Below are 13,159 nucleotides of genomic sequence, written 5' to 3' on the forward strand. Positions count from 1 at the left end.
AACATGTCTAGCAATAATTTTAAAAAGTGAACCACATAAATTGACCAAGTCAAATTACTTTTCAAACAAACTCCATAAAAATTTAAATTCTTAAAATTTTAGTAAATGTTTTAATTTAAGAATCGAACGAGTTTTTTAAGAGAGTCATTCATACTGCTTCTAAAAGAATTTTTATGACCATTACAAAGGCCATAATATGAAGTTAAAAAGCACTATTATCTTTATACACATACCAAACTATTGCACAAAGTTATATATTCACAATGAAATCACAGAAGTTAAAGTTAAAGAAATTTGAAAATGATCAAATAAAATAGGGAGAAGGAAAAGGATATTAGTAGCAGAAAGGAGACTCTCTTTGGCACATATTAAGAATTTTTACATTATCTGTATTAAGTATAAATAAACTGTCTCAAGTGTCTAGGGTTAATATATTACATATAGGCATATTAAACATAGGCTATCAGGCACAAAACACAGATTTTCCACTTAAATACATTATGTTAAAAAAGGCAGATACCTGTTTATTTCCTTAAATATTGGTTCCATAAATACATTTTTCCAGGCACAATGTTTCTCAGAATAAGGAAAAGTTTTATAAAACCAGTTTCAGAAAGAGGAAGTAAGAGTTTTGTTAGATGTAATTTTTTTTTTTTATATATATATAATCTTCGTAAAGTAAACAAACAGTAAAAACATTCATTATACTTTAACAAAACAATTATAAAACATCCCATTCCATTACCTACAAAATTAAAAAAATTGCATATTAACACTTTCACGGTGCCAACGATGTTTCATGACAATCACAGTTTTACCCAAAAAGGAGCCCTTAATTGGCAGAACCAGAAGCTTTTGTTTTCTAACCGCTCCTAAATTTGGCAAAAAAATTACAAATTTTCTTCAGTGAAAAATGACATAAGTGAGTAAATTCACTTTACACAATATCCTCAGATGCTGCACATTGAACTATAAACTTATAGTATGAAATGTATTCAATGCACTGAATATTTTACCAATTTAAAATTTTAGCTGTAAAGGAGTCCTGTAAAAAGAACATTTGCAGAATCTAACCACCAAATGCTGAAACTATTTTCATAAAATTCTCGATCTTATTTTGACAAACTTTGTAGCTATAAATACATATCTAGGACCAATACTGAAGGCAATAAAACATGCAGTCATCTTCCTTGAACACTGCCAGGTTGAGTTTGGAATGAGCGGTTTTTTTTTTTAAACTGTACACATGGACCAAACATGGTTATATTATGTGGTTAGAATGGCGTCGATTAGGTAAATGGCATACTCTTATTCATATAAGAAAATGTTTAGAATGCCTCGTATCAGAAAATTTTTGTCAAATCTAATTCTGCAACAAACTGAAAGAAAAGCAACCAGTCAGTTAAAGTTATATAGCACCATCTGATTAGTGAGAATCGACATTCAGAAATATACTAATAAACAATAATTACCAGTTATACATCATATAGTGTAAAAAAATCCTAGAATGCATTATTTTTCTACCAGCAAAGCTATAAATGAATTTATGTTAATTTATAATTCTATCACATGTGACGGATACTTTCTTTGTTGAAAATCTGCAATACGCACTGTGGTATTTATTCTCATGCTTTGTTTGTTGTTGATGTGGTCAGGCTTGCAACAGGAATGATGCATCCACAATATAGCCTCTAGAGTAACTTGAATTCTTACATAGATTAGAGTATAAGGATGGAATGTTTCCAGCTCTACTCTCAATCAAAAAATTAAAGCAGTTTGACATGAAGGTGGCCATGGTGTTAGTATGAACAAAGCATATTTAGAAATGGGTGATTAGACACTTGTTTCAATAGTGTTGTGTAAATGAATTTTAAAATAACAGCTTAGTAAATTTATAAAATATGTTGCAACTTCCAAAATTTTGTCCTGATATACTACAGATGACACAGATAATTTACTGCATACAGTAAAATTATTAGGAAATCAAAGTGCAATAGGGGTAGAAATAAAGATTTTTACCTAATTTTCTTCAGAACCTATTCTAAACTTTTACAAACATTGAGACATTCAGGCCTGTTAAATCAGAGAGAGGAATGATGCTATGCTACTTGTCCATTTCAGGCCAGCAAAATGTGTTGAAAATGAGTTTTGCCAGTCAGATATGCAACAGTATATCACATAGCAGCATCTCTGGCAATATAGACTACATTCCTAATAGAATAATTTTATGTCACAATCCAGACCAGATGGGCAGCATGTCCTTGGAATGTTTTGAAATGATTTGCATAGCCCGTACTGCACAAGGTGTGATTTATCACACATGTCGCTAATTATATCACAAATAGCCAAGTGTTGTGTTAATGCATCTCAATTGTCTAACAATAACATCAGATTAAGTCCATAAATTTTATTCCGGCCAGAGGTAAGGTTATGCCTGTCCTTGGTTAGATCTTGGGTACCTTACAGATAGTGGTATGAATTTGCCAGGCTCTGTCCCATTTTCAAAGGAGAATCCCCTGAGAAGTAGACCAGATTCCAGGGTTTCCTACTCCTCTTCTCCTTCCACAGCCTTTCAACAGGACTTTTGATTCAACAGTATTTTAAGTGCTCCCATGCTACAAAGGCACTATACATTTTGTAAACATCCATGCATTTGCTGATGTTCAATCCTAGGCTTAAGGCTATTTAGCCAGCTCCCCTACCACCATGCTAACTAGGTGTTATTGTGAAATATTATGATACATGGACAAGTAACATTTATTTCAGAAGCTTTGACAAGATTTTCATACACCATAATGAAAATGCCAAGATTTATTGCAAAAATGGCTAATAATTCTTAATGTGGTAGATATATTCAAGTAAATTCAAACTTGATGTCTTGGGATATGCATTTTGTCATTCCAAGTCTAAGCATGAAGATGAACAGCAAGGTATATCCCAGTAAACCTGTGAGATTTTAAACATGCACCGAGACGATTTTGAATAGATATAATAAAAAAAAGAAAGAAAGGCATACAAATAAGACAAAATTTCATCTGCAATCATGCTTATATGAAAGAAAGGCATTCTATATTTGACTTACATCCAGTGATTAATTTTAGTTATTAACACGTGTTTTTTTCGCATTTCAGGATGTCGATTCATGTCCAATAGTTGATCTCAATAGACCCTTTTTTTCCCTGTCTTTGCAACAAAATTAGATTTAGTAACTGCCCTGATTTTTTCCTAGGGGCATTACAGCCACTTTTATTTGATCAGTAATGTCCCATTTACTAAAGAAAGCTGTAAAATTACAAATATGAGACAGATTGTTTCGAAACTGAATGAGTCTGTCACAGATGAGAAAATTGGCTTTGTCAGGCTAGAATGATTAAGCAAGGTGATTAAGGCAAAGTGCATGAAAGCTACCTGCTTAATGGAAGGAATCCTTCACAGATGCCTTTAAAAGAGAAACTGGGTTTGTGAAGTGTTTTCTAAAGGCTTATATTCCATCCAACTGACTTGGGTTCTACCCTTGACGTAGCAACTTCTGGTGATGTCCAAAACAGTAGCTTATCAGTGCGAACTAAAAATTAGCTACAACCCTTACTATGAGATGGCTTTAACAGATTGTAACACTTAACTTGCAGAGTGAAAAAGTGTCCCTCACATTAGACATTATGACAACACCACTTCCACCAATCTGGAAGAAAAGGCAATATCAAGGCACTCCTCAAATACAGCCCGGTACACAGAAAAGACCCAAAAAGGGCATGTCCAAGCTATGAAGCTGCAGCTCTACAGTGCAAATACCTATGGTTCAAATGAAAGACCATAATAAGAGATGAGAACAACAAAGTTGTCATGTCTTCTAACACATCACACTTCAAAATGCAAGTGGAGAATGATGAGGTTACTGAAAGCGATCAATATATTGTACCTGGAACTAATACAGAACTTTTATTGCTACAGTACACTTTTAGATTCCAAGTCAACCAATATGGATTTTTATCCTCAAGATTTCATACTGCCATATATAATGGTTTCGCACCACAAAACAAAAAACTAACTTCAAAACCATGAGACAATATAAAAGATTACTTCACCAGTAAGAAGTTTTCAAAAGTTCTTCTAATTAACAGGTACTCTGGAGGAATAAATGTTGTTAATCGCTCAAGAAGATTTGAGTGAATTCCCATTCTAACACTTTTGCCACAGAAAAGGCATTCACAAAAATTCATGTACTTAAAAAATGGGACGTGGAAAATTGCGTGGAAGTATGGCACATTGCTCTTGAAATATTAATATCTGCCAGACAACTGAAACTGAACTGATATTTCACTGAAGTTATATACAGAAAAACTAACATACAGATAGCCAGAATAAATGTATTCAAAGAAAGTCTGAACATTTTGTACATACAATTTTACTACACAACATGTAACACAGCAGAACAATTTGCATTTTGTATCAGTTACAAACAGTATTAAATTAAAATCAGCATTCAGATTTCTTAAAGCTTAGTCAATATTTATTTTTAAACCCTGAATTATTGTACATTTGAAGCTATCGCCTTTCTGCAATTAAATGAAAAGATAACTACATGCTAAACGTAAACTTAACAAATATATTCTGCAAACATACAAGAGTTCAAGGCACACTGTTCTTGTTTCAATGTTTATCTTCCTTATTAAGAAAGATACAGGATGATTTTAAGAATTCCTAAAATCTTGTGAGAAGACTATAATCAGGCCTTCTATGTTTTTATTTTGCTGCAACTTTCATGATTTATAGTAGCATTGAAATTTTTACTTTATTGTGACTGTAGGGTTGCACCAGAGACAGTGCAGCTACACTGGGTGGCAGAAATAGGGGTAATGAAATGGTTTCAATTTTGAGGAAATGTCGGGAAGCACAATTTAGGGATGGTAAAATTTTTAGAATTTAGAAAGAGCAATGAGCAGTAGAATTTAAGGGTGACAGAACTTTTAGAACTTGTAGCAGAACATAAAACCCACAGAGATTTTTCTCGAGTAGCAATATGCTTAGTACTGGCCCTGTGTGAATGTTACAGAAAAATTTTATTAACTAGTAATGAAAGGAAGACATAAATTATATATAGAATTTTACATTTGATGACATATAATAATTTAACATTATGTTAATGTCTCACCAGTGTTTGAAGCATGCAATGCCTCTGCGATCGAGTATACCGTGCTGCTTGGAAAACATCCACTCTTTCCTCAGCTTTTAGTTGCTGTATGAGAACACTCAAAGTTACGAATACACTACTTCGATCACCTCCACCACTGAAGAATTAAAGGCAGAAATGTTAGTAAATGGTTGTCCAATAATCAATACGTTTGTAATGAAAAACATTTTGGAATACTTTAATCTGTAAAAAAGAGGTAATCTATTTTTCACCTGCAATGAACTGTTATGGGGCCACTTCCTATTTGCTTTTCTTGGTTCTGTTGCACATCTTCTATTAATGTAAGTAAACCCAGTGTGCCCTCAGGAACTGTACCAGCACTACAAGGCCATTCTTGAAATTGAAACTGAGTGATTTTATGTTTTTCATTGCTCTATAAAAAGAGATCAACCTATAGTAATGGCAAAGCTTTTAAAGTGATTGCATAATTTTGCTTCAAAAAGATAAAATATTTCACTAACATGTAAAATTATATTTAGTGCTGTATAGATTAGAAATGCAGACCTTCTAAGTTAAGGCTACTATGTAAAAATGTCAGAGAGAAAATTCAAAGTTTTATAATAATACAATAGCTTTAAAAATTAGTAAAAATGCCTTCTTAAAAGCAACACCAATAATGAATTACACAATAATACAATAATAAATATACATATAACATTTTTATTCTGCAGTTTTTGTAATTTACGTATAATTTATATAACAAAACATCAATTATTTTTATCTAGAATCTAGTAATAGAAATTATGGGCATGATTACAGTTCTTAGATACTCAGCAGTTCATTATAATATCTGAATATAAAAAATGTTCCCTTTAAGAAAACAAACCTAAATAATGGGTCATTAAATATCACACACATATTACTATTTTTTACCCATAAGGATACTTAAAAATGAATCAAGTGGTAAGCACACTGCAATCACAGTAGAAAACCACTTTTCTTTATAAATCTACATTCAGTTTTCAAAGCAAAAGCTTTGCCATGCAGTAATGCACAGTCTATTTATTTGTTAAGTTGTACTCGGTGTTTTCTATATCCTACTCAAGGATACAATTTTCTCATCTTAAAGAAATACAGATACAAAATAACCATAAGAAAACTATATCAGTAGTATAAATGGTGCACACTTATGTAAGACTGAAATAAATAATAAATTATGATGAACATTTAATTTTATGAATGAAATTGAGAGAATTACACAGAGGTGGATTTATGTTGTTATGTAAATTGTCATCAAGAGGGACTCAAACTATTTCATCCAGCTCCCGCTTCAAAAATCCACCATTAGAAATATACTGTAACGCAAAATTTTAAATACGTTATTAATTAGAAAATTATTTTAAAATTTAAAAATTTTAATATGAAGAATAAAATTGAAAGGTGTTAACTGAATTATATTTCCAAGAGTATGGCTTGAATAAGAAGGTAAAATTGCATAAATTATATATACAAGTTAGTTAATATGCATTATTTAAGAAAATTATGGACTAAGTGTAGAATAAAGATTGGCTCCCTAGTAATTTTGAAGATTCCATTTCATAAATTACATCAAAGAAGGCAGCATTTTTCAAATAAATTAAGTTACAGGACCATTTTTTACTTTTTGCAAAGCATAATGATTGCTGTCCTATATTTTTGGTGTAGTATTGCATTAAAAAAATTAACACATAAAAAAAAAAAGCTTTTTTCGATTCAGAATTAAATGCATTTAAATTGGAAGTTTCATTTCTTGACAGGGGAGGCCAGACAGATGAAAATTTTGACTTCTTTGATGTTCAATGAGTAAATGATGTAGCTGACCTGTATACTTGCCTGTGAGGGGGATATAATATTTATTTATAATTAAATAACTGCATTTCAGATCTTAAAAACTAAGGTCTAATAACTCATAGTTAATTTAAAGGTGAAAATTTTAATGTGTTTAAGTCTGTGGGAAACACTGAAAATTTTCATACAGCAGGTGACTAATATGCACAGATTGATAAAAAAATATCAAATAAGTTCATATAACTTTTTTAAGAACAGTTCAAACAGTAGGATGACTCGCACACCAAGCAGAAATCAATGCTTTCTCTATTACCGGTTGACTGAACTTCAGCATCTTTCCACTGAGGGAATATTTTATCTCTTCAAATAAAATGTTATGCACAGGAATAAATTCTTCAAAGTAGATACACACTAAGTATTTTTTAAAGAAAAGTTGCACAAAATGTTATTGACTTTGAGGAGCATCAGCAAATCACTGCCATCTGTGGTTCTTTTCCTAGGATTTATAGAGGTACATTTGAAAATATATAATTAACCCTTTCAGGACGGGCGTCCCATATACACATTCCCTAAGTACGTCTCTTAAAGCCGGGCGTCCCATCCACGCATCAGTAAAGATCGCATTCAGAGGACGGGTGATGCGTACAGTAAGACCCCGCTTAACGCTGGGGATACATTCCATCAAAGTAGAGCGTAATGCGAAACAGCGCTAAACGAGGCTATCTTTACATGTAAATATTGGGGTTAGGGAAAGATGGCTAGGAAATTGGTTAGGTATTAAATTTAAAAAGTATGTTTTTTTAATAAAAATAAAACCAAACATTTATTTCTTAAAGCCCAAATTAATACCACATTATTATTTCTTGCAAAAATAAAAACAAAATATAAATAACAAAACGAATATTCTTAAAAAAAAAAAACAAATAAAATTCTAAGTCAGTCATATTTAGTTAGCCTTCCGCGTTTTCAGTGTTCTGCCTTTTTGTGACAAAAGCATCTAATGTTGTTTGCCTTTTTCTTTTGCGTTGTTCTCTTAAAAGTTCTTCATAAACGGATAGAGCATCTCTAACACCACGCCTTACTTTTGAGCTCCTGTCAAAATTCGGATCATTTTCAATGAATTGATCCATTATTTCAGTTATGGTAGACAAACTCCTTTTTACAAATGCCATCGAAAGTTCTTTTTGCTCTTCTTCTGAATCACTGCTGTCAACATTTTTGTTTTCTTCTTGTTCAGTTAATTCCTTGAGCTCATCATTAGAAAGACTAGCCGATGCTTCTTGAATTATTTCTTCGACATCTTCCACATTTACCCCTTCAAAATATGTCTGTACAATACCGCACCAAACAAGAAATACAAGTACACTCTTTCGGATATGTATTTGAAACCTATCGCTGCATTTTATATTTCGTGGAATCCCCGTATGCTGCGAGTGATTTCGTGGAATCCCCGGGTTGAAATAAAAGAGCGCTAAACTGAAACAGCGTTAAGCGGGGTCTTACTGTATACGCATTTTAAGGTGGAATTTTTTCCTGAAAGCCACTAGATGGCATCCTGTGTCCATTATTTTTGAAATGAACACAGTCTTAGGTTCCTGACCTTGAGTTTGATATATTCTGCTTGACTTTGGCATTTTACTCATCAGCTGTTCGAGGGTGGGGGGCGGAGAGAAAGCATACACAGAAGTGGGCTCTTTAAATCGGTGCGTGCTAATGAAAACATTCTCCTATCTGATTTATATCCAATTCCTTTTTTTATTCTATTTTTTCCTCTACTATGTACGGTCTTTTAGGGTTACTGTGCAGAGTTTTTTTACGTTTTGCATTGCCTTCAGATATATTTCGGTTCCTTCTTTTTTTATTTAGGAAAGCCTCACCTCCAGTCTATTATGGCGGGAAGGCGCTATTTATTAGAGGAAGAATATCCTAGTATGGTTAGTGAACCATTTACTAATGCAAATGAGAATACTGATTCATTTTCTAAAGAGTTAAAAAGTGATACTTTTTCTAAGAGTTACAAAGTGATACTTCTCTGTGCTTCGAGATTTACCACACTCGCTTTCATTTTAAACTTTGTTACTTCTTACTGTAAATAGTCTTTATTGTGATCTTTTTATTAATTTTAAACTTTATTGATGGATTTTATCAATTAAAACTTTGGAATAATTTGAATAGCGCTTCCAAAAATTGTTATAGAAGATAAGCAATTTTTTAAGTATATTTTCATGTAAAATAAAGAAAATAATATTTTAAGGGCTAATTTTAACATATACAAGAGCTCAAGTAATAATCTAAAATGATACCAAAAATTACGATGCTAGAAGCGAAACTTTTGTTTTTCTGATTTTTGTTATAAAATTAGGCTTAGCGGTGCAACACCTCCGTCCTGTACGGCGACTGCCTTCGATTCTCTTCCATCCTGCACGAGCGTCTTAAACGAAGGTGCGCTGTCACGAAAAGGTTAATGAAATCTGAAGACTTCAAAAACACAGTTTCTAAGTCAGTTAAGTGCACAAACTTTGTAGTAAAAGTTACCTGATCCAAATATCTTGTTATCACAGATATAAATATAGCTGCATTGTTGTTAACCTTTAACATGTACACTCAGAAGAAAAAGTATTTGATAATAAATTCTAGCCTTTACATTCAATTTAAACTTCTCACCACTGTCTGCAACAGTGCTTTCTTTTCTAAGACAAACTGGTGTGTAATCACCAGATACATAGGCAAAGTCCATAAAAACCTATAAAGAATTTTTGCCTTCCCCATTGTGTGCCTTTGTGGTGTAAGTGGCAACACATCGGGCTGGCAACTGGCAGATTCAGAGTTCAAATCTCTAATGGCATAGCTGATTTTTTGCGCTTGGTACTTTCAAAAGCCTAACAGATTATACAATTGCATGAAGGTCGCCCATTCAGTCACTAAAGGAGCTGAGAATAAATTATTTCCAATGATCCTACTCATTTGGTAGGTGAAGTTAATGAAATATTTATATAATTTAATTATGTTAAAAAATGCATTAAATTACAGATGAAGTGAGAATATATTTATAATATGAATGTGCAGATTAGCAATATTCTTTTAATGCCTGTTAATTAGCATTTTAGGATGATGTTTTTCAGCAAGATAAGAATATCTGATAAAAGTTGAATATTTTCTCGTATATTTACGAATCCAGAATGAACTGAATAATTTATGTCAACTTGAATAATGCTAGAAAAACTTCTTTGTTCCATGCTGATATTAAGTAAAACCTTCAGTTTATAAAAATCCCAGTTTAAGGGACTTCAAATTTAATGGGGAATTTTTGAATTGAAATCGCTCAATTTGTAATAATCTGTGTTTGTAATTTATTCCATTCACTAGTATACACTTTGCATATGTAACTGCATTTTTTTTAATTGTAAATATACAATAATTGTGACACTGAAGAAGAAACGAGTTAAATATATAAATTGTTGGACAACTATTAGAGGTGAATGCTTGAAAAAGGTGAAGCATGTATACTTACAATTTATGAAGAGAAACAGCAAATAGTGTCCGACATTTGCAAAAATAAAGAACTATTTACAGAATTTGCATTAAAATACTGTGTAGATGGCTTTTTTCTACAGTTTGTATTAAAAAATGTCCAGTGACAAAAACCTATGGAAGGGGATTTACAAGTTACCTTTTTAGAAATATTAAGAGTATAATTATTGTTGACATTGCAGTACTGGTGGACTTGTGCCCTCCACTATGATTCACACTTCTTTTTTAATCACACTGCTTTATTTCACTATGCAAAATTTTCAGTACTGTCACCTTGAAATTCCTTTTACAATTATTATTAGTCATTCATACAATGGAAAAATTATTAAAATGATGCATTCCAACAAATTGGTATTTCAATAAAGTACTTGTAAATAATGATATACTATTTTTAATGAAGAAGAAAGGCATCTTCTCCTGTAATTTAAATTATAATACAGCAGGGGTTCTCAACAAGGGGAATGCTGTCAGCCTTTTACTTGCCTATTAGGTATTTAATTTTAGTTTATGAACATAAAAAAATTACTTTTACTTAAATTTTGGTATTTGTCTGTCTTTTCACTACTTTTCTTGTTTCATTTACAAAACACATTTAAGAAAATCTAAATGTAAATAAATGTATATATATATTTCAAGTTTTGGAAGGAAGGGGAAATGATCATCTAGCAAATGGTGAAAGGGGTGCATGTAGCAAAAAAGGTTCAGAAGCACTGTTATACAGGGTGGCATAAAATCAATATAGACAAGGTAATGCAATGAGTTATGTAAAAAAAAGCTCACCTACAACAAAAAAGGAAAGATCATTATTACCATTATTAATCAGGCAAGTCTATTGACTATGCTTTGCTGCACACAACTCATTATACTACCTTACGAACAAAAACTTCTGTACTGTTCTGAATGGTACTAACTAGACTAAGGTAACTAAAGAAAATTAAATGAAATAAGTGAAATGTACTAAAATGAAGTCATAACATATTTAAATTTTTGCAATAATTGTAACCATAAATTTCAGAATATTTTTCAGTCTTAAAAGTATAAAGCTGTCCAAAGCCCTATTAATGGAAACTATTTGTGAATTTTACATATGCAGTAAATACTGCGACATTATTAAATATGTTCTCTTATTTCATAAATTTTAAAATTCATAAATGGTACATTTTACAATTAAATAAAATATAAAATTCAAATGACTTTTTAAATAAAAATTGATACATATACATACTTGATTTATATCAAGTTAGCTATAAATAAATTAAGAAAACTGATACAGATGCACTTTATTTAGGTATGCCTTTTTGTTATATGCAGTTAAAATTCCAGGGTGAATCACTGCATTATTTTTATAGCAGCTTGCATACATATAATAAAAAAAACTGATGAAAGCTATAACAAAATATTCAAACATGCATACATTGCATGGAAATCTATGCTTCTCTCTTAAGAAAGATAGCATGAAATGTTTTGTGTTAAATATACATAAGGAGTGAACTACCGAATTTTCTTTCACTAGTTAATGGCATCGGATAATATTAAATGATTACTATCAGTGTGATTACTATCATTTACTATCAGTGTAAATCACAAATGAAGTTTCAAATTTTTTTAAAAAATATGCATGTTATATTTACAAAAAGTCTGGCACAAAAGGCACATACAACAAGTGTGAAATTTTTAATATGCAGCTGTATATATATATATATAAAAATTGCTTACTTTTGACTTTGTATTAATGACTAAAAATTCTCGTTTTGTATAAAAGTGAAATTTCTCACTACTTTCAAAAGTCACTTTTATGTAGTCACAGACTTTTTCTTCTCCTTCAGTAGGCCAATAAGGCTGACACTTTGTCTGCAAAGTTTAATGCACACACATAAGAAAATATGATTTGAAAACAAAGTACAATAATAATGAACTAAAAAACATTAAAAGATAGTTGAACTACTTAATTTAAAACAAAAGACTAGTTTATAATGACTTCCACCCATTTAAATATATAAACTCATACTTTTAATCTATGAGTAACGTTAAGAGATGTACATATACAACCTGTCTAATTCATTGAGGGGTAATTTTTATTTATGTACAAGTGTGTGGCAATAATAGTATTTCTAAGTAACTGGCAACAGTGATCAGTGCTCTACTGCTTTCTCTTTTATGCAAGACTATTTTGTACTCTAAGACTATTAGGTAGAGTAATATGTTATGCAAGTATTTTTGGTTCTGTGTTCTGTTGAGTGATGTGATGCTATTGTGTAATATAAAATATGTATAACTAAATAGTATATTTTTTCATATATATATATATATATATATACAGTGAAATACGTTTAGCACGAAACTACTTAAGACAAAATATCGGTTAACATGAAATAACACAACGGTCCCGATAAACTACTATATATTTTCATGCATTTTTATTTCTCTTAACATGAAAAGATATCCTCTCTGGGAATGAATAAAATACGGAAAACAATGGTCTCGCAGGCGAGATTTAAGAGGGGTGTGAAATGAAAGAGAGATGGTTTCCCATGTTTTGTAGAAAGGAGGCTAACTTGGCTTTAAAATATCCTCGGAATAGCCTGCAACATGAGCCAGTTTTGTTTATCTAAACTATTTTCACCTTCTACCTCCCTACAAACATCTCATCTCTCATCAGTTGGCTTTGGA

At 31.5% G+C, this 13,159-nt stretch overlaps 1 protein-coding gene across 1 annotated transcript in view; it reads right to left on the reverse strand.

Moving 5' to 3' along the window:
• LOC118190559 (tyrosine-protein phosphatase 69D-like) overlaps window positions 1–13,159 on the reverse strand; it is a gene marked incomplete at its 5' end in the record, with an annotated part of 240,084 nt that overhangs the window by 19,487 nt on the left and 207,438 nt on the right. Inside the window, 3 exons of the mRNA XM_085808231.1 lie at window positions 5,153–5,288; window positions 5,404–5,564; window positions 12,206–12,340. Coding sequence (XP_085664357.1) covers window positions 5,153–5,288; window positions 5,404–5,564; window positions 12,206–12,340 — 432 coding nt within the window. The remainder of the gene's footprint in view (window positions 1–5,152; window positions 5,289–5,403; window positions 5,565–12,205; window positions 12,341–13,159) is intronic.

Source organism: Stegodyphus dumicola, chromosome X1, assembly GCF_044657685.1.
Source record: "Stegodyphus dumicola isolate Sdum_Otavi_A_Nest chromosome X1, ASM4465768v1".
Classification (NCBI taxonomy): Eukaryota; Metazoa; Arthropoda; class Arachnida; order Araneae; family Eresidae; genus Stegodyphus; species Stegodyphus dumicola.